General features: G+C 40.4%; 3 protein-coding genes across 11 annotated transcripts in view; 2 read left to right on the top strand and 1 right to left on the bottom strand.

Annotated features, from left to right (window-relative positions):
• sema4d (sema domain, immunoglobulin domain (Ig), transmembrane domain (TM) and short cytoplasmic domain, (semaphorin) 4D) overlaps positions 1–11,795 on the top strand; it is a 40,621-nt gene extending 28,826 nt beyond the window's left edge. For 4 of the 8 annotated variants that reach the window (XM_040053314.1, XM_040053318.1, XM_040053316.1 and 1 more), the window contains 16 exons: positions 720–865; positions 965–1,027; positions 1,316–1,414; positions 1,518–1,611; positions 1,772–1,888; positions 3,404–3,555; positions 4,254–4,429; positions 4,586–4,742; positions 4,853–5,075; positions 5,294–5,406; positions 5,554–5,726; positions 5,887–5,933; positions 6,349–6,723; positions 8,509–8,730; positions 9,564–9,776; positions 9,911–11,795. In XM_040053314.1, the coding sequence (XP_039909248.1) occupies positions 720–865; positions 965–1,027; positions 1,316–1,414; positions 1,518–1,611; positions 1,772–1,888; positions 3,404–3,555; positions 4,254–4,429; positions 4,586–4,742; positions 4,853–5,075; positions 5,294–5,406; positions 5,554–5,726; positions 5,887–5,933; positions 6,349–6,723; positions 8,509–8,730; positions 9,564–9,776; positions 9,911–10,155 (2,615 nt within the window). In that variant the 3' untranslated portion in view covers positions 10,156–11,795. The remainder of the gene's footprint in view (positions 1–719; positions 866–964; positions 1,028–1,315; positions 1,415–1,517; positions 1,612–1,771; positions 1,889–3,403; positions 3,556–4,253; positions 4,430–4,585; positions 4,743–4,852; positions 5,076–5,293; positions 5,407–5,553; positions 5,727–5,886; positions 5,934–6,348; positions 6,724–8,508; positions 8,731–9,563; positions 9,777–9,910) is intronic. The other 4 variants (XR_005699127.1, XM_040053319.1, XM_040053320.1 and 1 more) reach the window with 4 other exon arrangements.
• A 618-nt stretch (positions 11,796–12,413) lies between these two features.
• On the bottom strand, positions 12,414–14,464 carry zgc:86839 (uncharacterized protein LOC415200 homolog). 2 transcript variants are annotated; one of them, XM_040053325.1, is made up of 3 exons: positions 14,332–14,464; positions 12,836–12,963; positions 12,414–12,512 (listed from the first exon to the last, which is right to left on the bottom strand). In XM_040053325.1, exons 1-3 carry the CDS (start codon positions 14,388–14,390, stop codon positions 12,466–12,468), a joined length of 234 nt encoding a protein of 77 aa, XP_039909259.1. In that variant the 5' UTR covers positions 14,391–14,464; the 3' UTR covers positions 12,414–12,465. The 2 variants fall into 2 exon arrangements, with proteins under 2 accessions (XP_039909259.1, XP_039909258.1); XM_040053324.1 differs by lacking the exon at positions 12,414–12,512 and adding an exon at positions 12,526–12,682.
• Positions 14,465–14,547: 83 nt separating this feature from the next.
• Positions 14,548–23,641, top strand: part of shc3 (SHC (Src homology 2 domain containing) transforming protein 3) — a 35,096-nt gene continuing 26,002 nt past the window's right edge. Inside the window, exon 1 of the mRNA XM_040053322.1 lies at positions 14,548–14,579. The gene's annotated coding sequence lies outside the window, so the exon portion shown is untranslated. The remainder of the gene's footprint in view (positions 14,580–23,641) is intronic.

Below are 23,641 nucleotides of genomic sequence, written 5' to 3'. Positions count from 1 at the left end.
TTTTATTCTCTTGGATCTCATCTGTGCTTAATATGACCAGTTCTGGCTGTGAGCACAGCAGTGCCAGCCACATGCTGTTCTAATTGGGCAGCCAATCAGAAGAAAATTGGCCTAAAGAAGGAGGAGCTTAAAGCGACTTGTTTCAGATAGTTGATGAACTGAAAGGCTCCACTAATACAGCACTGTGAATCATGCAAAGCTACTGTAGTAGAGCCCAAGAATCAAAATAAGGAGCTTATTGCAGTGAAGCTTAAAGCTGTTTTTAAGTGTTTTTGGCCACAGAAACACCATAAACACAACGCTGACAGTTTTAGAGAATGATAATGTCCAGCAACAATGTACCTAAAGTCGTGTGTCTGGGTCCACGATGAGTAAAAGTCCATTTGATCTCCGTTTAGCTCCACCTTCAAAGAAACGTCTCGCTCTTCAGCTACTTAATGCTCGACCGTGTTCACCTACTAGTCACTAATTTAAACAGAGCAGTGTACAGTGGGTATTAGCACTTTGTCCCTTGTGACTGAATGTGAAAGCTGAAACTGTTGTGGCTTGGTTAATATTTATTTGCCTGCGCGTGGGTCCATATCTCAAAGCAGCTACTTCTACTGTACACATGCTCATTTCAACATATCAGCTGTAAATTAAATTCTGACTACAGTTAAATACAGGTGTTATTGAGTAAAAAAATGGTTTATGATGATTTTTTTTTTTTTTTCTGCTAGATTTAGATCTGATGGAGTTTTCAGAGCCGGGCATCTTCAACTACTCCACATTACTCCTGAGTGAAGAAAGGGATGCGCTGTATGTGGGAGCAAGGGAGGCCATCTTTGAGCTCAGCAAGAAGAATGTGAGCGTCAGAAACAAGAAGGTAGTTAAATCTTAAAAGATTCATGGTAATGCATGTGGAGGGATGTTTTAAATAATCTGGATTATAATATTTTTTTTACTTTATTCCTGTTTGTTTAAGGTTCAGTGGCCAGTTACAGAAAAATCTATGAATATGTGCACGCTGAAAGGAAAATCAAAAGAGGTTAGTTTAACAGCTCTTACATGCTGGGATGCATGCATGGATGCTGCTCTGTCCGTCTGATTAGAATTTGGCAACCGAAGATCAGTGTGACCTCCCAAAACACTGGTTTGGTGACGGTTCAAAAATGTATACTCTGATGACAAAGAAAAAGACAAATTTCTGAAAGACAAAATTAAATAACTGAAGTTATGTAATTTAATTTTGAAAATGTCTAACATTAAGTCTAGACGGGCGAACTGTAACCACAAGGTCATAATTCTCCTTTTGTTTTGTTCCCTCTTCTTTCAGAGGGAGTGTCTAAACTACATTCGAGTGCTCCAAGCAGTAGATGACACGCGGCTGTATGTCTGCGGCACACACGCCTTTCAGCCTCAGTGTGATTACTTGGTAGGTTAATTTTCAACCGCTCTTTACCCAGACGCCGTACTTCACTGTTTAAACTCACTTATTAACACCGCCGCCTCATCTCATAAGTAATCTCCTCTTTCAGTACTTTGGCAACTTCTCACTTCACGGTAAACCCGAGGACGGCAGAGGGAAGTGCTCCTTTGACCCCTCGCAAAGCTTTACTACTGTCATGGCTGGTGAGTTGAGGCCAGCTCTTCTCTCATCTCATTTCATAAAGTGCTTATTTTGGTTATGGCTGCAGTGAAATTCATAACAATCCCCTTTGTTTTGTTTTGTTTTTTTTTTTTAGAAAAGGAAAATAATTTTCTGATGTTTTATTCTCTGTTTTCCTATCAGATGGAGTGCTGTACTCGGGGACAGCTTATAATTTCTTAGGCAGTGAACCGATTATATCCAGATACTCCCCAACCGAGTCTCTGCTGAGGACAGAGTACTCCACATCATGGCTTAATGGTGAGTTGAATGAACTAAATGATTGTCAGGCTGTTGGGAGAATAGCTTTTAAAAATTGTGTTTTGAAGGTTGAGAAAACATCTCATCTTGTAGAAATGTCCCCCGAGTGCCACTGACTCATGTTAATGGATCTGGATTGATCTAATCCCTTCTTTGCTGCAGTTTATTGACCTGTTGTTGCAGCATCACTTTCACATATGTATTTTGTTGGTTGGCAAAATACATAGACTACAACACCAAGAAAAAAAAAATCTCCTTCCTCTTGTTAATTAGAGGCCGTGTAGAAAACACAGCAGTGCTTTTAACTACACGGCTACCAATTTGTGACTGTGTGACAGATCAAAGCTGAGTAGGCCTCAAACCAGTGAAGTATCAACCTGTCATGCTCCCATGTTAACACGCTAACACGCAAACACGCACACACGCACACACACACACGCTCAAAGATGATGATGAAGAGTGACACAGCTGGCCTTGGCTCTTTTATGATATTGTTGCTGATATGAACACAGCATTACACGTCACCAGAGGGAGATCCCCAAATTATCTCCATCCTGTGTGTCAGATTTAAATGTGTCACATACTTATTTAATCAAAGTTTTAGGACTCTTAATCCCACCTTTAGGAATACAGTGAGACTTTTTACAGTACCATATCACCCTACTTGTGAAAAATCCCAGTTTGATTCTGGGAGGAGACACAAATCCAGTCTCAGGGGGTCACAAGTAAGTGGGAGGGTTGCATCAGGGAGGTTATGCGGCATAAACCCTGCACAGAATCGCACATCCATCCACTGTGCCAACCCCCTGGGAAATAAGGGAGCAGTCTAAAGTTTTTACCCCTTGGCTGTAAAAGGCTGATGGGGTATTGTCGTCACTCCGCCAGGCAGGACACCCAGGTTTGTGAATGTGATAACTCAGTTCAATTCAGTTTTATTTATACAGCACCAAATCACAAAATCAGTTGCCTCAAGGTGCTTTATATTGTCAGGTAGGCACTACAATAATCCATACAGAGAAAAACCCCTCAACAATCATATGATCCCCTATGAGCAAGCACTTTGGTGACAGTGGGAAGGAAAAACTCCCTTTTAAAAGGAGGCCTTAAAGTAATTAATGCCTGAACTAGGTTTTCAGCGTCACTCTGAGACAGGATATTTCTAATTTTAGAGATATTGCACAAATGGAAGCAGTCCTACATATTTGTTTATGGATGTGCATTGAAGGACATATGCTGCTGGTTAAAAATTGCCTCTGGAGGCAGAGGAAATGCCATCCAGAACTCGAGAACAAAGTGATATAGGATTTTGAAATTGATAGCATTGATGCATCTAGTATCTAAATCTTGGATGAATTAAAATCTCAGTGACCTGGACCTCAAGGTCAGAGGTCAGGTTTGCTGAAAATGACCTAGTATTTTCAAAATTTACAAAATTTACTAGGAGGTTGAGGGGTAGCACTGGTGGCCTCCAGGATTTTTTTTTCTTACCAATACCTTTCTCTGCTTTCCTCCCAGAACCCAGTTTCGTTTTCGCCGACGTGATCAGAGAAGGGGAAAATGGAGCAGATGGCGAGGACGACAAAATCTACTTTTTCTTCACCGAGGTGTCGGTGGAATACGAATTCTTTGGCAAGCTGTTCATCCCCAGGGTGGCGCGCGTCTGTAAGGTCAGTACACGTTGTGCGCCATCTGCACATACCAGCGCTATCAATCCATCCATCTTTAGCCACTATTTCCTGTGTCCTGCATGTTTGTGTATGTATGTTTGTGCAAGTCTTTTTTTTCTCCTTTCTTTTTCTTCCTCCTTCCAGTTCCCTTTGCCTCTTTTTTTTTTTTTTTTTTTTTTTTAATTTAACCATAGCTCATAATTGCAGCATGCACATGCAGAGACCCATGGCACGTAGACAATATAAAACACTGTTCCAGTGCAAGCACTTAACTTGCAACATACATCATAACAGCATATTGTAATGTTTCAAATGTATAACAAACAGGATAGTTCTTTTTGTACTATTCATTTCAAGTTTTACTGCTTTGAAAATGTAAATGCAACTGTAACTACATCTTTTCTTTTTAGTCTTGTTTCCTGTTACCAAATAAAAAAGCAATAATGGATGTACAGTTTTTAGACATATATGTATTTGCACGTAATCCTCCACCCCCAGTCAGGGGTCCCTGTATGTTGCCTGAGAGGCAAAATGTAGGGCAAGAAAGTGCATAATCCACTTGGCGCAATGCTCAGAGCTCCTTGTTAAGCTGGATAAGGTCAGCGTTTCTAGCATGTTAGGAAAAGTGGAAATTCTTTCTCTGCTCCAGCTGCCCTCTCATCCCTCACTCCTAAATATCTCCAATATTGTCATGACAGGGCGACCTTGGAGGGCAGCGCACTCTGCAGAAAAAGTGGACGTCCTTTCTGAAAGCCAAGCTGGTGTGCTCCATGCCTGAGCTCAACTTTGTTTTCAACGTGGTTCATGACGTTTTCATCCTGAAGGGGACAGACCGCAAAAACACGGTCATCTACGGAGTCTTCACCTCTCAGTGGTCAGTGATTTCAAGGTTTGGGATTGGTTTGGGTCGGGAGCGTTAAACAAGCAAGCAAAGAGCAGCATTCACATCCAGCCTAATGCAGAACTCGAAACTCACTCCCTTGCCTCATTTTCACTCTTCTCCTTGTCTCTTCCTGACATATGCACCTAGGGGTAACGTGGGTTTGTCAGCCGTGTGTGCCTACGAGATCAAGGATGTGGAAGACGTCTTCTCCAAGGGCAAGTACATGCAGAAGGCCACGGTGGAGCAGTCCCACACAAAGTGGGTACGGTACAACGGCATTACTCCTACTCCACGTCCTGGAGCTGTAAGTAGATGCCATGAGTAATCAAGATAGTAATCATGTTAATTAAAAGAGGATGCGTTGGTCATATGAAGTTGATTACTAACGTCATCGCTATTTGTCTTCCACACCAGTGTATTAACAACCAGATGCGACTGCAGAACATGAACAACTCGCTCCACTTGCCCGACAAAACCCTTCAGTTTGTTAAGGACCACCCCCTGCTGGAGGATCCCATCCTGCCCATCCACAACAGGCCCCGCCTCATCACCAAAGACGTCAATTACACCCAGATTGTCGTGGAGAGGGTCCAAGCACTTGACAAAATTACTTATGACGTCATCTTCACTGGAACAGGTGATCAGTTAAGATGAAATGAAAATGAAGCCGTTACAAGCACTTCCTTGTGAAGTTTATCAGGCAAATATGCAAATCTGAGTCAGTCAACTTTGAATGTCTGTGCAGTGAGAAAGCCGCGTCTCACCACAAACTTGCAGATAAATGTATTAAAGAGTCCCGTTTTCCTGCGATTACCTTTGCAGAATAACTGACATTTTTACTATTCTCATGTCTAGATAAGGGTGTCCTGCACAAGTCGGTGCTGGTTGAAGATGAGGTTCATATTGTGGAGGAGCTCCAGCTCCTGAAGAACGCTGAACCCATCAAAAACCTGCTGCTGTCCTCAGAGGTCAATTTATTTTATTGTTAATGAGTTTTAGGAGATGAGTAAAGAACGAGACCAAGAAAATGTGAAATATGGATCACGTTGGCTCATTTTTATAAGTCACTTGGATATATATGCGATTAACTTTGTGGTTAATGTGCGTTTCCACAGACACAGTCCCTGTATGCTGGGTCAGACCTGGGTGTAGTCCAGTCTCCTACAGCTTTCTGTGGCAGGTATTCATCGTGTGTCGACTGCATCCTGGCACGAGACCCCTACTGCGCCTGGCACCCGAAGACTGCCACATGTGTCAACATCTTTGACACTGCCAGCCAAACACTCAGGTAATCTGTCACTCTTAATGCCACTAAAACAAAGCTAAAAACACACGTGCACTGATTCGTCCTCCAGCTTGACCTGCTTTACAGTCTTTGTGCATAGAAGTTGTGTTATTGCACTGTGCATGTGTATTTTTGACTCATAAAAACAATGCATGTCTTGCAGGGGGCTGATCCAGAGCATGAAAGGTGATGCAAACATGTGTCCTTCAGGTAGGCCTCAACACGCTCACACACCCATATACAGGCTTCAGTTTTATAAAGTGGACAATGCTGTGTGATTTAAACTGTGACTCGGATGAAGTTATGCATAGATGAAGAGATTGTGACCGTAAGTCAGCCATAACTTTTGCATGCCATGTCAAACATTCATTTTGTTGTTGGTCGTTACTTATCGGTTTTCATCATTTGCAAATTCCCTTTGGCTGCTGTTTTTTTTACGGCTTATCCATTACTCTTAGTTAACTGTTAACTTTTCTGCTGAAACCTGTTCAGGTCCACCCAGTTTATTTACACTTCTTACCTACTGCAGTGTGTGGGGTACTTGTACCTCGTGTTGGGAATTGTCCCCATTAGACCAGACAGTATCTAAAACTCACAATTGTCTCTTTTGTTTGCTTATTTTTAGTGCCAGCTCTGTCTCGGAAGGACTACAGGCATGTGGCGGTGAAACTGGGGAGCTCTGCCGAGCTGCCGTGCCTGGTACATTCCAACCTGGCCCAGGCGATGTGGAAATCTAACGACTCGGTTCTCACCGAGGCCTCTCGCTTCCACCTCATAGCCGAAAACGGGCTCCTCATTTACAGCGTGGCTCCAGAGGACCAAGGGTACTATGAGTGCTGGTCCGTGGAGTGGTCTCCCGCTGCTGGCAAGAACTTCAGCCGCCTGCTGGCCGGATACACCCTGACTCTGGATCTTCCGCCCAGACCGCCGCACCAGGCGGGGCATGCCGTCACCACCACCCTCGGTGGCCACGAGGCAGCTACCACAGGTGCAGCTGAAGGTAAAGTAGAGACTGAGAGAGCCGCACTAACTTCAGCCCTTGCCCCTCCCAGCTTCACAGCAGCAACAGTCCTGCCACCCTCCCCTCCCCAAAGCGACGCGTCACTAACCCCGCCCCCCAGCAGCACAGTCAAGTTCCAACCAAAGGTAAATCTTCTTCCCACTAATTCCAAAGGCCCCCATCCTGACAGTCGGGACCCCTCTGCAGAGTATTTGCAGCACAACAACACCGCTGCCCTCCTCTTCCTCTTCCTCCTGTTTTTCCTCCTCTTCATGGCTGCACTGGTGTACAACTGCTACATGCAGTACCTTCCAGCTCCCTGCTTGAGGCTGCGGGCCACTCTACTTGGCAGCCACAAGAGCGCCCATCAGACCGAGTACAGGGCCTGTGAGGCAGGTTTAATAGAAACCTCTGCGATCGAGAAAATTAACATGGCCGAGCAGCCGACCCAGAACGGCAGCCAAACCACTCAAAACCTCCGGGCACTCCGTGACACGGGGTACGAAACTGAGCCGGAGTGCGGGAACGGTCGCGTCCCCTCTCTCAGTTTCGGAGACGAAAGCCCCTCCAAGGAGAAACCTTTTGATGTGGACTGTGGATCTCAGGACATTCAGTATGCAGATGCAGATGCAGAAGCTTAACGCTAGCCACAAGAGACTTGATCCCTCCTATCGGCACAGAGAGCGCAGGGGGCCGCGCTTTTTCTGCATTTGCAGCTTCTGTCCAGGGCACAACATTTTTGTAAGGCATGAGAATCCCGAGGCCCAGATCGGGCATTCCCAGTTGTAGAGTTTTAACTCCCGCTGTTTGATTTTAGGGCTAATGGTGATGGTGAAGCAAAAAAAAAGAAACAAAAAACCAACTGTGTTCAAGGAAGCTGCAGCTCCTTCAGCTTAGCCCAGCAAGAAAAGCTATTACTTTTTTTGAGAATTTTTGTCAATTTTTTTTTTTTTTTTAAACATTCCAAATTGGAAACATTGTTTACCAAATTGGTAAGTTACTCTGATGCTTTCCAAAGTGCAGTCACATTTCTGTACAGCCTGAGGGGGAGGGGGGGGGGGGCATTTGAAGCATTTGCATCTCTTTTTACCTTTTTTTTTTTTTTTTTTTTTTTCTAAAGCAGTGAATACTTCATTACACAGTGAATGCTTCAGTATTACATTGATTTCTCAGGGAAGAGTTGCTCAGTATATTGTAGCCTAGGTTAGCACAGCGTCACCACCCGGAGCATGTGGGCCTTAATCTCTCCCAGTGAGCTGGCAGTAAGAGAATGAATCAAACTGTTTGTACCACTGTGTTTCCTGCGTGCAGACTCTCGTGTTTTATTAGTATTGTTATTATTTTCCTTCCTATGAAATCGACATTCCCCACACAGATACAACTCTGGTCGTCCTGTGTATTAACCCTTGTCGGAGATCTTTCCATATGTGGTCTGTTAATAATGTAAAAATGTACAGTGTGACATGATTAACAAAAAAGGGGGGCAACATCAAAAGTTATTTTTTTAATTGTAATTTTATAAAGCCTTCAGTTTTAGACAATTTTCAGAGAATTATTATTTATAATGAGTCACATCTGTGGTAACATTTTGTCTAACTAGTTGTGATCTTCATCCTTGTTGTTTTTACTTTTTCTTTTTTCTTTTTTTTTTTTTAAATTTATTGTAGCTGATTTGAACTTTTTAGGCCATTCATTCGTCACCCCTTTGTCTGTTTGCATGCCAGCCCCTGTTTGAATTTCCTGTTTTTTCCTCAGTACTTTTTCTTCCGTCACTCCCTCTCACAGCCTCCTCTCCTGTCGCCACTTCATCTTCCCTGTCCTCTTCTGGAGGTAACACTCCCTCTGCACTCCCTTCCTCCTTTCCCCATTCCTCTTCTCCCTCCTCCACGAAGCCCCATAACGCGGAAGCTCGGGAGGCCGAGGTGAGACTATTGCCTCCCCTGCTGAAGGACCAGGCCTGGGGGGTTCACGCACAGGAGGCCTTCCTTCTCTTCTGCCTCGCCCTGGGTGAGTGGTGCATGTGACGTAGGCTGAGCTCACACCCCAGAATCTAAATCCTTCAGAAATTTCTTCCTTTCGCTTTTTAACCCATCACTCTCGCACATTCACTCTCCTCTCCTGCATCTCGCATGTTGGCAAACATCAGCTAACTGGGAGTGAGTGTGAGCATGTCAGAGTTCCTGTTTGTGTGTAACAAGTGATCCTCCCTGCTTTTTTTTTTTCTGTGTTTGTGGGAACGATTGACCTCCATTTTTAAGAGTATTGCATTAAAAAAACAAAGCAAACGTGAATGTTTCATAAGATTAAGCTGGGATTCATTAAGCTGGAAAACTCAGTGATCGGGTCCAGTGACCACACTCTGACGGACGGACGGATCCTCCTTATCCAGGATATTAAGAATCTTTCCTCAAAATAAAGTTTAGTGGGTTCACTTTTCTTTATCCAGATCATTTTTGTGCCTGTAAACAAATGTAAATATATTTGTATATATGGGGAAAAAAATACAATTTGGCGATGTACATAAAACTAGGTGACGTAATGGGGCTGTGGTTCTTGGTAGGGAGGCAAAATAAAAATGTAAAACGTTTACAACCCTTGTTTGTTTTTCTTTCTTTCTTTTTTTTAAACTATCATCATCCGTTGTATTTTCAAAAGATGAGGGCTCCATAGAGAGGACAGATACATACTAATTAGAAAATGTTTGCCTATCAGACCTGAGATCAGGCAGTATGCATGTTCACTGATTGATGACCACAGGTGGACCAACCAAAGGCAAGTATTTCATGCATGTCTCAGTGGTGCCTTAAACATCAGAGGTCAACATCAATTCTGTCCCACAGGTCCCAGTGATGTCCACATTCACTGGCTAGTAAACGGGCACAGTCTGGACACCCCCATAAAGGAGTACCGCCGGCCGCTTGGTCAGAGGGAGGTTTTAGTGAGCAGCTGGCTCCAAGAGGGGCCGCTGATCAAGGACGCACGGTATAACTGTGTTGCTGAGGCCAGCACAGGAAATGACGTGTCTGAAGTTGACCTCCGGCTCTCTATTGGAGGTATCAGGTGGAAAATATTGACTATAGTCCTGCATGCAGAATGGAATTTGGAGTGTTCTGGACTGGCTGTTTCCATTGGCAGAGATGGATAATTGCACTGGTTTATTTCCATAAAGCGTGTTGTTGTTCGACAGATGAAGAGAACATTCCAACCCGAGATTTGAGCCAGTGGAGAGGTGCGCTCGCAGAGCACGAGCAACTGCTAAAGAGATGGGAAAAGGCCTGGGTAGGTCTGAGTGTGCCGTTTTCTCCGGTCAGTCGCCTGGATTGTGTTTGCGTCACGTGCGTCGGTTTTAACCTGCTCTGCATGTTCGGCTTTAGGCTGCCAGGCTGTTTTCGTCAAGAGTACTGGAGAAGTGCAAAGTCCAGGTTTTTATAGCAGCAATAACACGAAACGAGGGATGCGAAGAAAGAGCTAGTTCAAACGAAATGAGGGTCTGATTTAAGGGCTTTGTAAACGGTGATGTGGAAGCTTTGAAGTGCACTTGTTTAAATACACCAATCATTAACCTTGACTACAGCTTTAAATGCCTTTAACATCATATATCTAACGGTGTTGTACGAGTCGCATGTTCTTTTAACCATATTTTGTAAATTGCATGAGTAACTAAAAGCTTATGTTCCTTTTAGAGAAGCTGCTAATGAGATTCCTCCTTCAGTACAGGCACGTGTGAGTCTTGTGACATTTAACTAAATTTCCTAAATTTCTTGATGTTGCTGAATTTACTGGACATTTTTGACTAATATCTAACTAATATCAGTCTGTCTTCCTAGATAGAAAACAATACCTGTAGGTCACGAATGGGTTAACTTAAGTATCGCCAGATACTTAAGCTGATTAAAAGCAGTGCATTGGTTATTACAGAATTTTAAAGTCAATGACTCAGTACTTTTCTCGTGGCTTTAAAATGGGGGAAATAATTATTTGATCTCCTGCTTAATTTGTAAGTTTGCTCATTTACAAATAAATGAAAGTGTCATATTTTTATGGCAGTTTAATTTTAATGGAGGCAAGTAATAAGTCATGATTTGCTTGGGGATCAAATACTTCTTTTACATTATATATGTGTCTTTTCTGGGTTTTTGGTTAATAGTCTGCCTCCATTAAAATTATACTACTATAAAACTTAGACTGTTATCTTCGTTGGACATGAGCAGGGGATCAAACAATTATTTCCCCATCTGCATGTGCAGTTGTTGAAATGCATCAGTACTACTCCCAGCATTTCTCTTGTGTAATTAAATCGCACTGCTTGTGTAGTACAGCTGTGTTTTTTCCCGCTTTAGGAAAGCTGTGATGACCACAGAGCTCTGTGAAGAGTTGACTTGGCTGAATCTGGTTGCGAACATGGTCCTCCATCCAGGTGGACCACACCTTTGACACTGAAACTGTCAAAAAAACAACAATGCCACTTCTTAGATAGGAGTTTGGGGGACCATGAAGCAACACATTTACAATCTGCCTCCTGCAGGGGTGAGGGCAGTTGGGGGGGTTGGGGTCACCTATATGCAGTGATAATGTGGGAGTCTCCAACCAAACTCTGCAAGGAGATGAAGCTCATCAATCTGAGAACACGTGGGCTGCCTTTGTACCAAAAATACATTTCTGTCAAACGTCCTGAGAGCAGTGCTTGTAAGGAATGTTTCGCATTTTTAAAGCGATGGAACATGTCAAATGTTTATTGTGAGATTCATTTTAAGATGTTTGCACCTTCGCTGGCTTCAGAAGCTTCTGTCAAGTCCATCATAGCTACTTGGAATTTGTATAATCTTGAGTGAAAATGTCTTTAATCATCGAGCCCAAAACCCAATTCGTGGGATTTGATGGCAGGAATCGGGCCTGTAGCTCTTTCTTTTAATAACATGCCATCAAAATGCAAAATTGATCTTAAAAGAAATGCAGTTCAGCCCAAGTATGGAAACTTTTGTCACACTCACTGCTTTTCATCTGTTATTTTCTTCACATTAAAACTGACTACATATTTGACGCTGTAGCAGAAATAAACTGTTTAAATGCTGTCACTTATGTCATGATGCCTTCAAGTTTAACACATTCTAGTGTTTAAATTACATGTGAGCAGATGATGGTAGTAAATATAATCAAGAATTTTCTTTGAAAATCATGTATAGTTAATGCCTTGACTGAAATCTAATTTAAAAAAAAAAAAAAAAAAAGTCTTAAGCTGATTTTGACACTTGTGCCTCAGATTCACAGCTGTTTATCTTAAATTGTTTTTATTTGGTTCTCCATTAAGTTTCTTTTAATGTATGAGGCACATTTCTGTATTTCAGCACAACACTGGTTTCATGGTGGTGTTTAGTGGAGCCACACCACCCTCTTGTGACCACTTATAGGAACATAACCCAAAAACAGGAGGTGGTTAGCAGGTTGTTTATTACGGTAAAGGTCAGAGCATGACAATTAAACAAATGTAACTGAACACACAGAGAGACTGACACCAGATTTGACCATCTCTAATTAATTTATAAATTCTGTTTGAAGTCACAAAGAAGATTCCTTTCTCCGCAAAAAAAAAAAAAAAAAAGCAAAGAAATCAGAGGGATTACATCAAAAAGCTGAGAAATTCATATGCTGCAGTGAGCAACCAGCCAGACAGTATACACTTAATAATTTTAAATAAAAGATCACAGGAGGACTCTTCCAGTAGTGCGAGGGTGGGGTCTTGTGTCATTGCTTCGGAGGTAGAGGTCTTCTGAACAGAAGGATGTGTGGCTCTGGGAGAACAATAGCAGACAAATATACAAACAGGTTAGTGACCTGAGGCCTGATCATTGTGTGTTCTAAAGGCCTATTACCAGAATGATGTGCTACACTGTAGTTACAGCCAAAGTCCTACGACTCTGCAGCCATTCTGGTGATGCATCTGGGCCTGCATTTAAATGAACTGGGAGAAAACCCATTACTTTTGCTTTACTAGTCAACCAGACATAACAGTGCACGAATAGCATCAACAACATAATGGATTTGCAGCCAAGTCCAGGCTGCCAACATTTCAGCAGCTCAAAAGCAAGCCAATAACATATTACATGCAGATTACCTGGTTCGTGTATCATATAGTGGATCCATCCCTGAGACTGTTGCACTCCCAGCTGTCTCCACTCGTCTTCAGACATCAGGTGGGATTTTGGGATATATTTAGTCATCTCCCGAGGCAGAACAACATGTCTAGTGATGAGAACAAACGATTGTTAATCATTAGTGGAGTGTAAATATCTTGTAAGGTTTGATGCAACTATCCTGTTGGTGGACGACACCAGTTATCTGAGATATGATTTAAACTACAACCATGCAAAGTGTCAACTGGATCTTGCAGTTGTGATGTTATGTTGATAAAAACTGTCCAGAGACAGATATGTAGACAATATACTCAAAGTCTCTTAGGGAGGAACAAATTTTTCATCACGACTTAAAAAGAAGTAAAATGCAGCCGAAAGTCATATGTGAATTGTCTACAGAAAAAACACATACAGATCGATACACAGGTGCCAAATTAAAGGAAACCCCTATATTTAAGCCATTGAGTGGCTTGCTATGCTGTGCAGAGGATCTTGCAGGTGTGCCTTGAGTCAATGTATTCCTTTGCAGGGACAGGTCAAGCAGTGCAAATCAATACAAAGTTGGCCTGAGGGGTCTTAAACGTATCTACTGTGATGAGGGTGGCAAAGATATTGTTAACTTACTTTCAAAAATCTTAATATAAAAAAAAATGGTCACAAAATTGCCAACATATCAAGATGACAAAGCTCTGCTCTGCTCATTTAAACCTCAGATGTTTCAGTGACTATAATCCGACCGACTTCTTGTATTTGTATTGTTATACCCATTATGAACTTCCGAAATCTTCCCCCTTGACAAATACATTTCATAAGAAAATAATTTAAAAGCCTAAAACTAGCAATGAAATTGATTAAAAACTAAAAACTTTAACAATCCCCCCCAAAAAAAGAAAAGAAACGAGCAAATTCATACTGGAAATTAACTGAAGCAATACTGAAAATGTGAACTAACTCAGGGTGGTCTCTTCCAAAAATCCCTCTCATTCACAGGATGGATTTTGGGGATAAAAACAAAAAAAAAAAAAAGTTAGGTGAATCACACTGCAGTCGCTTCATTTCAAGGAGCACTGGAGCTGTTCTGGCGACACCTGGCGGTCAGACTTTCACTTTACAGCCACTAAAAGTTTGTCACCGTAATGGTGGTGTTCTCATTGAACGGCAACATTCAATGGGATTATTATTATTATTATTATTCTATTACACCTCCACCAAAAATTTTATATATTATTATTATTATTATTATTATTATTATTATTATTAATAATAATTTTTTTTTTTTTTTTTTTTTTTTTTTTTTTAAATCGCACTATCATGCAAAATTAGCATGACTAAACGCCAGTTTAAACTTTGAAACCACTTCGTGTCGGTTGTCTACGTTTAATTTTTGGTAGAAAATATCCACTGAAGACGTCTTCTCTTTGTTGCTAATCTTTAGTTAACGTTACTAAAGTTAAACATGCGAACAAATAATGCTCACCTGTACTCGTAATGGTCGTCACTGTACCTGTTGGAATAGTAGATCTGGTTGCGAGACATATTTACAGAAAAAAAATCAGGTTAATTATTAGGAAAGCTTTACGAGAAACTGGGGTTGTAGAATAACAACAAGTGCCCACCTGTAGCTCATTCCGTGCAGATTGCTCAAAGGTATTGATTGGACGACTTCTGTCATGTGACCAGAATTTCCCTCTTTATCGTAGTTATCGAGCCGTCATCAAAGTACAGGTGAGTGTCTTAAGTTGTTTTCAGCCCTCTTTTGCAGTAGTTGTTCATCTTCACACAAAATAGAAACACAATATATCTCACATGTTTAAATATGCATCACAACACTAAAATACACTACTGTGTTATTCCTGATGAGGATGGTTAAAATAAAATACTGTGTACTACTAGTTTCCTTAAAACCTTATGAATTATCATCAGGTACAATTTTTATTTTCATTTCATCATAAGCAAGTGTGGCGAAATTTATACAAGATGACGTTTTGGCAGTTTGCTAGTGTGGAGTTTTCAGGTGTGAAGATTTACATCTCAGACTCTACAGGCCTCAGTTAGCATGTTAAATTCATCCAGTCACTTCTGCTTATCCTTATCAGGGTCACAGGTGGCTGGAGCATATCCCAGCTATCATAGGGCGGGTGGGGTACACCCTGGATGGGTCGCCAGTCTGTTGCAGGGCTAACATAATCTACAGCAGAATGGCTCAAAAACAAAGGAATCAACATATTGCAATAGCCCAAAGCCCAGACCTCAGCCTGGTTGAAATGTTGTGGCAGGAGCTTTAGAGAGCTGTGCATAGGCAAATAACCAAAAACCTTGATGATGAGAAGCAATGCTATAAAGAAGTGTTGCGTGTTCTTTTTATCTAAGGTAAAAGAGGGTTTCAGTCCCAGTCCAAGTTTTCTCTCATTTATTGCCTCAAGCAGTTCAAAAATAATTCATGCATATGGATCTCTTTCCCGTTAGAAAACCACAGTCTGCAACAGTTTGCTGTGGCCAGCTTCTGGAAGAGAGCTGACCCCAACTAATAGTACACATATTTATAAAGGAGAATATGTTTCTATCTGATTGGTCAAAAACCATTGAGAAGGGCCGCAATTTGGACTTTAGCTCCTCCTATTGGCACCCTTCTTCTTCTCCATCAGGTACAGCTTCACCTAGGGATCACTAACTCTTGTCTCTCTCTCTCTCTCTCTCTCTCTCACTCACACACACACACACACACACACACACACACACACACACACACACACACACACACACACACACACACACACTTCCTAACCTGTAATCTAGTTTCATAGCCTGTGGCAGCATCTATCTGTGAGAGCTATTGTTTCTTGACCTTGCTCTGGTTCACTCCCGCATTCCTGCACACCGCCTTCCACAAAGTCTGCACAAACAACTCTCAAACCATCATCATCAATTAATGGTTTCTGAAATGGAAAACGTAAAAAAATGGTTTGATGTAAACAAATTATCTTTGAACTTGACAAAAACGAAATTTATGATTTTTGGAAATCGGTTAAAAGAGGATGAAGTAATTCTGTCCATTGGTGGAGTTCCGATTGAGAGAGTTACTGAACTCCGTTTTGTGGGGTAGTATTGGATGATAAATTAAAATGGAAATCTCATACTGAACATGTTAGAAAAAAGATGGTTAAAAATATTTATATTCTGGGTAATGTCAGAGATATACTAGATTATAAGGCAATGCATATTTTATATTTCTCACTAATTTTCCCCTATCTCAGTTATTGTTCTCAGGTGTGGGGGAATACATATGCAACTTATATACATCCTCTATACTTGTTACAGAAGAAATTGGTACGAATGGTTCATAATGTTAAATATAGAGAACATACAAATAATTTGTTTATAAAATCAAAATTGTTGAAATTTGAAGACTTAGTGAAATTACAGACATTATTATTCATGTGCAAGGCAAAAAATAACACATTACCTCTTAAGTTACAAAGTTTGTTTGTATTGTGTTCAGGAAGTGGGGACAGTAGAAGGAAGTTTGACTTTAAGCATAAGTTTGCTAAGACCACACAAAGGCAAATGTGTCCGACAGTTAAAGGTATAAGAATATGGAATTCTCTTGAAGATAATCTCAAGAGTTGTACAAACATGCACCGTTTTAAAATGTGTTACATACTTAAAAGGATAAATCAATATGAAGAACATGAAAGTAATTAGGGCTAAATGTGGAAGAAAAAAAATTTCATTGCCATTTAATGCTGTATATTGCTGATTATATTGATTTGTTGTTTAGTTTTGCATTGTTACATAAAGATACATGTTAGAGGTTTTTTGGGGGGTTATTGGCGCCCTCTTGTAAGAATATTTGGATTGCAGATAGGGGGCAGGTGCTAACAAGAATTTATTCTTCTTCCTGCTCCTTTTCACCCATGGGTGCAGTGTTATATTAATGGGAAGGAGGTTCTATATGTAGGAAAAGAAACACTGTTGAACCATGTGTGAAATAAATAAAAGAAATGAAATGTGAATCTGTAACTTTTATACTTATATTATTTTGAGTGCTCAGTATGCAATTAACTATTAAAGCAATCTAAAATTAATTACAGTTCCCATACCATTTGCTAGCACAGGTTTTGTAAATCAACATTTCTAGTCCTCACAGAAGCATGGGGCAGAAATTTCTCTACAACAATGTGAGAAGTCATACAGGAAACTGTTACTAAGTTATTGGTGCTTAAGCTGTTTCTACAGGCTACTGAATCATGGGTCAGTTGTACTTCCTGAGAATCCTGTGAAAACAGTCTTTTTCATATGACTGTAGTCTTCTGTTTTCGAGACTCAAAATTAATTAGAAAGTTGATCAACAAGCAGTTTCATGGCCAGGTACACCTTGTTCCCTTGTTATTTCTTGATAAATTAAACAGATTCTGTTGTTGATTCCAAGTGATGAAGTTGCATTTAGTAGCACTGAAATTCTCAGTATGAGGATTAAAGAGTTGGTGATGCAAGTGATGGAGGCCACTGTTGATTTAAAAAAACAAAATAAACCTATCAGAGAGAGAGAGAGCAAAACCTTTTGGAGTGGCCGAATCAACAGCCTGGTATTCTTACATTCCTTGGTAAGGAAAACCCTTCACAACATCTAGCAAAGTCAAGAACTTTCTTGAGGAGATAGGTGTATAATTATCATAATCAACAATCGAAACAGATCTTCACCAATGAAAAAGGTGCAAACCACTAGTTACACTCAGGACCTAAAGAGTATACTAATGAAGCAAATTCAACACAGCCACACTTGCTTTGTATAAGCTGGCTTAACAAAACCTAAACTCCAGTTGGAGAAAGGGGTATTACTACAGTGGTTATTAACTTTCCCTGTTAAGCTGGGCCTTCTGCTTCAGAATCTTTGCACACTGAAATAAAAACACTCTTCTTCTGGACAAAATGATCCCTGTGAGTGTACCCACTCTATTCAGAGTCATTATCAGATGATAATGATAAAAATCTATAAAGACCACAAAAATATAACAAAAATTGCAACACTTTTGAAAAAAAGGACAAGCTCCATGTTAACCTATTGATGATAGCTTACATGACTGCTGCACATTAGAGCTCTGAAACTTTAACCTGGATACATTTAAACATTAAAGGTTACTGCCTCATAGCTTAATAACAGAGTCATGGAAATGACTCTGCCAGCTCAAAGTGAAATTTATTTCATTGATTGAATGGTCTGATTGATTTTTTTTAGTCTGTGTTCTAGTAGTTCCAATTCAAGCAGTGTAAGACAGACTTGGCAGCAGATTAGAACCAAGTATAAAACCATCTATACATTTTCTGTGCCCCTAACTGAATACATGCAAATTCCAGTTACAATGCAATGCACAGTTTGCACAGCTTGAACTTGTCAAGTTGTACATGAGCTTTTCAACTGCCTATATAAAATGTGTTTTTCCAACATAGACTCTATACAGTGCTTCAAAACATGTGGTAAGTAAGTTACCACAGTGATTTAGCTAGCCACTTCTGTGACATAGCTTGCTAAAGCATTAATCTTGATTTATAGTACATCCTTTAGGAAACCCAGAATACTCTTGTGATCTCTTGTGATCTTCTTGTGCTTCCGATGCTTTTTAATGAACCATTTACAGAAAGCTCAAACGATATCCCAGACATGATTATGAAAAACGGCTCCAAAGGCTTTTATTGTCCACATCGGAAACTCTTACATCACTCTGCTCTCTTTAGCCAAGCTATCAATATTTTTTTTCCCTTCTGCTATTCATCATTTTGTGTTTCATTGAGTTTTTTAGACACATGACACATGATTGTATAACCATAGGCAACAGTGTTATTGAAATATGGTCACAAATAGACCCGGAATTGGACGATGGATGTAGGGGAGGAAAATGACATGGTAGAAATGTGTCTCCTTTAAATGACATGGTAGAAATGTGTCTCCTTTCTTATCCATCTTAACCTTCCTGTGAAAAATAAACGAGACAGATATTAAGTGACATGTGCAATAATGTTCTTACTTACAAAAGTACTTTTATATCCATTTAATGGCAATTATCTGGATTTGGATTTGAACACTTGTATTACAATAGGAAACAGGAGTCAGTACACCCATGTGAACTATTACTTACATGACTTCAAACAGGGTTTTTTGCCACTCAGCATCAGAGATGGGCAGTAACGCGTTACTGTAATCTGATTACTTTTTTCAGGTAACGAGTAAAGTAAGGGATTACTATTGCAAAAACGGTAATTAGATTACCGTTACTTTCCCGTAGGAACGCTGCGTTACTGCGTTACTAAAACCGTGATTTTTTTTTTGCAAGAATGTCTCACGACAGTGACGTAAGCGAGTGCGACGTTCGTGACAACAGCTGTGTGCAGATCAACAATTGAGTGTGGGAGAGAGTATGAGCGTGCAGCGTTTAAAGCGTGGAAGTACTGACCTTACTTTGAGTTTGATTCCATAAAAAGTGCCAAAAACATTAGTGTCCGTTGTGCGTGGGAAGAAAACTTCTTTTTACAGTGAAAAAACCCCTAAACTCCCGAGCAAGCACCGAGTAGCTACGACCTAATGGGAAACTCAGAGAAACTGCCGTATCCTTCCACTGACCGATGCAGCACACCTGCACCAGGGTAAACCTCCGCCTACCCAACTCCTGCTTTACAGGTGAAAATAGAGCAACAGGACCGCTGAGTCTTTGACTTTATTTATTTTCTGCTGTGTTTTACTTGCATCTATTTGAAAGACTGAGTGTAAACACACACAAAAAAATATATTTTATGTGATGGAATGTGCAGAAAATAGGTTTAAATGTTAAACTAATTTCTTCCAGTCAGAGAATTTTGCATATAATTAAATTTTTGCTTGATGCATAAAGTTAAAAGATTAAAACTAATAAAACAAGTTTTAAAAAGAGACTTTTCCATTTGATTACATTTTGTATGATGGATTATGCAGAAAAAGTAGAATTGGGCTGACAGATCTATCGCTTTATTACCTATTCAGGTTGTAAATCGTGTTTTTAAAACGTAACTAAGTAATTAATTACTTTTGAAAATAAGTAATCAGTAAAGTAACGGGATTACTTTTTGGGGGGAGTAATCTGTAATTAGTTACTGATTACTTTTTTCAAGTAACTTGACCAACACTGCTCAGCATATCTTTCATTACTCCAATTCTTTTTTTATTCCCAATAATTTAATATGCCACAATGTTATAATTTAGACCCAGTCTTCTTTTGCATGGAGAACACTAATGTTGCTCACAGTTTCTGGAAAGAAGTTCTGCCATCCCACAGAAGCATTTTTTAGCTGTAAAAAACAGAAAGGGATCTGTTGTTCTACCTTCTTCTCTAAGGTTTTTATTATTATCATTATTTTTCTGGATTCAAGTCATACAGTTTGGTGAGGTAGTACTTTTTGTCCTATGGAAAGTCTTGTGATGTGTTTGGATTCTTATTTTGTTAGAAGACTCCTTTCCACCCGTGTTTTTTGTTTGTTTGTTTGGTTGTTTTTTAGTATCCACAGGTACTCATGATTCCATTTATATTTACAACTCCCCAACACCTTTTGGAATCCTGCATGTCCATGTCATCACACTCCCACCTGTGAGTTTCATGGTTGGGACTGTACCTTCGCTGTGGTAGTAAGGCCACGTTCACGCCAAACATCCTGGATCCACCTGAGCTAAACAAATGCCTCTTAGCCTTATGTTACCAAAAAAGTGTTTCCAGTATTCATCAGGCTTCTTTTCATGTTCATGTCCAAGTATTCCACCTAGAAATTATAGTTTGTTTTCGTGACCACAGGTTTTGTTAAAGTCTGTCAAATTAGATTTTTCAGGCACGCTTGCCTGCTGCATATGTTAACATGTCACAATCAGCTCATTATTTAGCTTGAAAGAGAAGCTTTTATATCCTGTAAACAGGAAGGTCAGACCTGGTATTTATTATTTATCAGGTGCTCTGTGACCTGTTCATAGATGGCCCCCTGATATGGCAGGAAGCACCATACTGCACTACCAAACTCCTGCTGAGTGTCGGTCAATAGGCAAAAATCGCCTGTCGTGACCAGCCATCATAGTTCATTCCTGCACACCACACTGATAAAGGAGAAGTGTTGGGACAGTTTAATTATATGATGTCAACTGGTAACATGTGATTTAAAAAAAAAAAGTTAGATCAACCCAGAAGATTAAAGTTGTGCACACAACACTCAACAACTGAAACTTAACTTTAAATAAAAAATAGCAAGTTCAGGTAACAGGTTGTAAAATTAAATTAAATTCAAGTTGACAGAAACCCAGAAATAAAACCACCGTCGAAGAAAGTTGAGTGAGAATCATCTTAAATATTGCATTAGCTCAACTACAACTTCGATACCTATTTACAGTGCAGGACTCCAGGACACTACGTCTAGTACTTTATAGCCCACAGTCGATGTCTTTTAAGCTCAGTTCAGCTGTCTTACTCAATGCACGTAGGTTGAGGCAATAGCACCAAGAGTATAGTTTCAAAACTGTGTTTTGTGAGACGGTATGTCAATAGTTTTTTTGCACATAAAATTTGAAAACAAAAATATTCTAAAAAGCAGGGGCAGCAGAGTGGTGCAGTGATTGGCGTTGTTACTGTTACCTCAAAGCAAGAAGTTATAGGGTTTGAATCCAGACCGGAGCCTTTCTGTGTGGAGTTTACATGTTCTGCTGGTGCTACTGTCAGCTTTCTCTTGGTTTCTCCCACAGTCCAGAAACAAGCAGGTTTTAGATTAATTGGTGATTCTAAATTGTCCGTAGGAGGTTTCTCTCCCTGCACTACGACACACCCCATCTCTTGCCCTATAATAGTTGGGATAGGCTCCAGCTGCCCACACGAACCTGACTTGGATAACAGTAAGAGGATGGGTGGATTAAGCTACGTCCACAATGAAGCGCATCAACTTTGAAGTCGACAGCTGGTCACTTTCAGTCTCCAGTTGCCTGGGTGACCCTCTGATGTGTTTACCATGTAAGAGCTAAAGGATGTCAGCCCCTCACACCAGCCACATGGAGTCCTGCCAGGTCCCAGTGTCCTCATGTAATGGCCCATCTCCTCATGTCTTCTCTTTACTTTTGAGAGTGTGCTAGGAGACTCGGCCAAGACTTTTGTGAAAGCATGTTTTGATGTGCTATGTTGCAACCTGAAATGACTGGAGGTATAGTCTCAGTGATAAGGAGAGAGTAATGGTCACTATCTGAAAAAACATTCCCTTTTTGGGAGTTGTCTTGTTGTTGTAATTTGCAACTGATGAGCAGATGAAATGGATGTACAACGATTTATGCTTCTTAATTGGACACTGATTGACTTTGTGTTATCCTGCGATTATCATATGCCCCCTTTATTTCTTGAGCATTGTATTATTAGTGTATTGTTAACAATTTAATGCATGTAACACAGCATGAGAAACCAGGCTTAGTCCATTTTATGCTTTATGTAAAATTATAAATTAACATGCAGCAAAAAGCGAGTTTTTCTTGGAAAATCTGCTTGATCATGGTGTATTTGGCCGGCTTGTCCTATGTTCCATATATACACACACACACATATGACCAGTAATATCTGCAAATTGATCAGTGGATATATTGCCCTGCTTGCCCTTTGCTAGTTTTTTTTTAAAAGTATGTTACTTTAACTTAAAAAAAATACTATTATCATATTGCAAGTTAATAAAACCCCAAATAAAATATATATGGATGGTAATTATTTATTTTCATGTGACAAATGTCCAGTTTTAGCTCTAAATATATTTGGTGTTGTAGCGCATTTGTAATGCCCTCAGATATGTATGTATATAATTACATACAAATATGTGTGTGTGTGTGTGTGTGTGTGTGTGTGTGTGTATGTATAGGGAGAGAGAGAGTGAGAGACATATTAAAGTCAATTACTAATTAAATGTGTAGGTGGCAACTGTTCACATGAATGTAGAGAGGGAAAAAAGGTGATAATGGTGACAATCAAAATCACGGGGGTGGCTTTACTCCTCCTGTTTCATGTCCTGTACCTTTTTCTTGTTTCCCACTCTGTTAACAGAACACTATCTTATTTAATTATGCAAACATCTCATGTCTGATGATGCACGTAGGCTTTTTAAAGGACAGTTAAGAGAAAACAGAATGTACACCTGTGTCTGGAATGGTCTCTTCCACTATTCTGCTAGCCTCCTCTGAATGAGTCATCCAGCTGGCTCCTCATTGGATAAGACCATGCCATCCCTAGGGATTGCCTTGCAGAGGCAGAAAGGCCTTGCTTCCATTCACAGAAACACTGGTATGCCAGCCTGCTATTTCATTCACATAAAAGACTAAAAACTGCATGCCTTTTTTCTCTTGTCCACTGCTCCGTTTCTGCTTTGTCTTTTTGCCGTCACTTTTGATTTGCGAGGGCTTGCCTTTTTTTCCCCCTGCTTCTGTGTTTGCCTTTGTTTCTGAGGCGAGAAGGCAGACGTGCTGTCTTCTTTTTTTTTTTTTTTTTTTTTCCTTTTGCCAGGCAGGAAAGGGATTGGGAGGGACTGCAGTGCGAAATCTGCAGCACAGTGAGAGTGGAAGCTGCTTATGAATGAGTGTCAGTCTTTCGCCGTTGCTAGATGCTCTTGAGGACATTTTATATGAATGTGTGCTTTCTGCTGCCGGGAGACAAAGATGCTTCATTGCTGTTGGTTTTAAGGAGACTCTGAAGCTTTTTTTTCCCTTTTATCCATCTGGCTATTTCATTGACTTATCTGCCTGAGAAACATGCCGTTCAGAA

This window comes from Simochromis diagramma, unplaced genomic scaffold, assembly GCF_900408965.1.
Source record: "Simochromis diagramma unplaced genomic scaffold, fSimDia1.1 OVJJ01000596.1, whole genome shotgun sequence".
Classification (NCBI taxonomy): Eukaryota; Metazoa; Chordata; class Actinopteri; order Cichliformes; family Cichlidae; genus Simochromis; species Simochromis diagramma.
The sequence above is the reverse complement of the archived record's forward strand: the minus strand, read 5'-3'. Positions and strand labels throughout refer to the sequence as shown.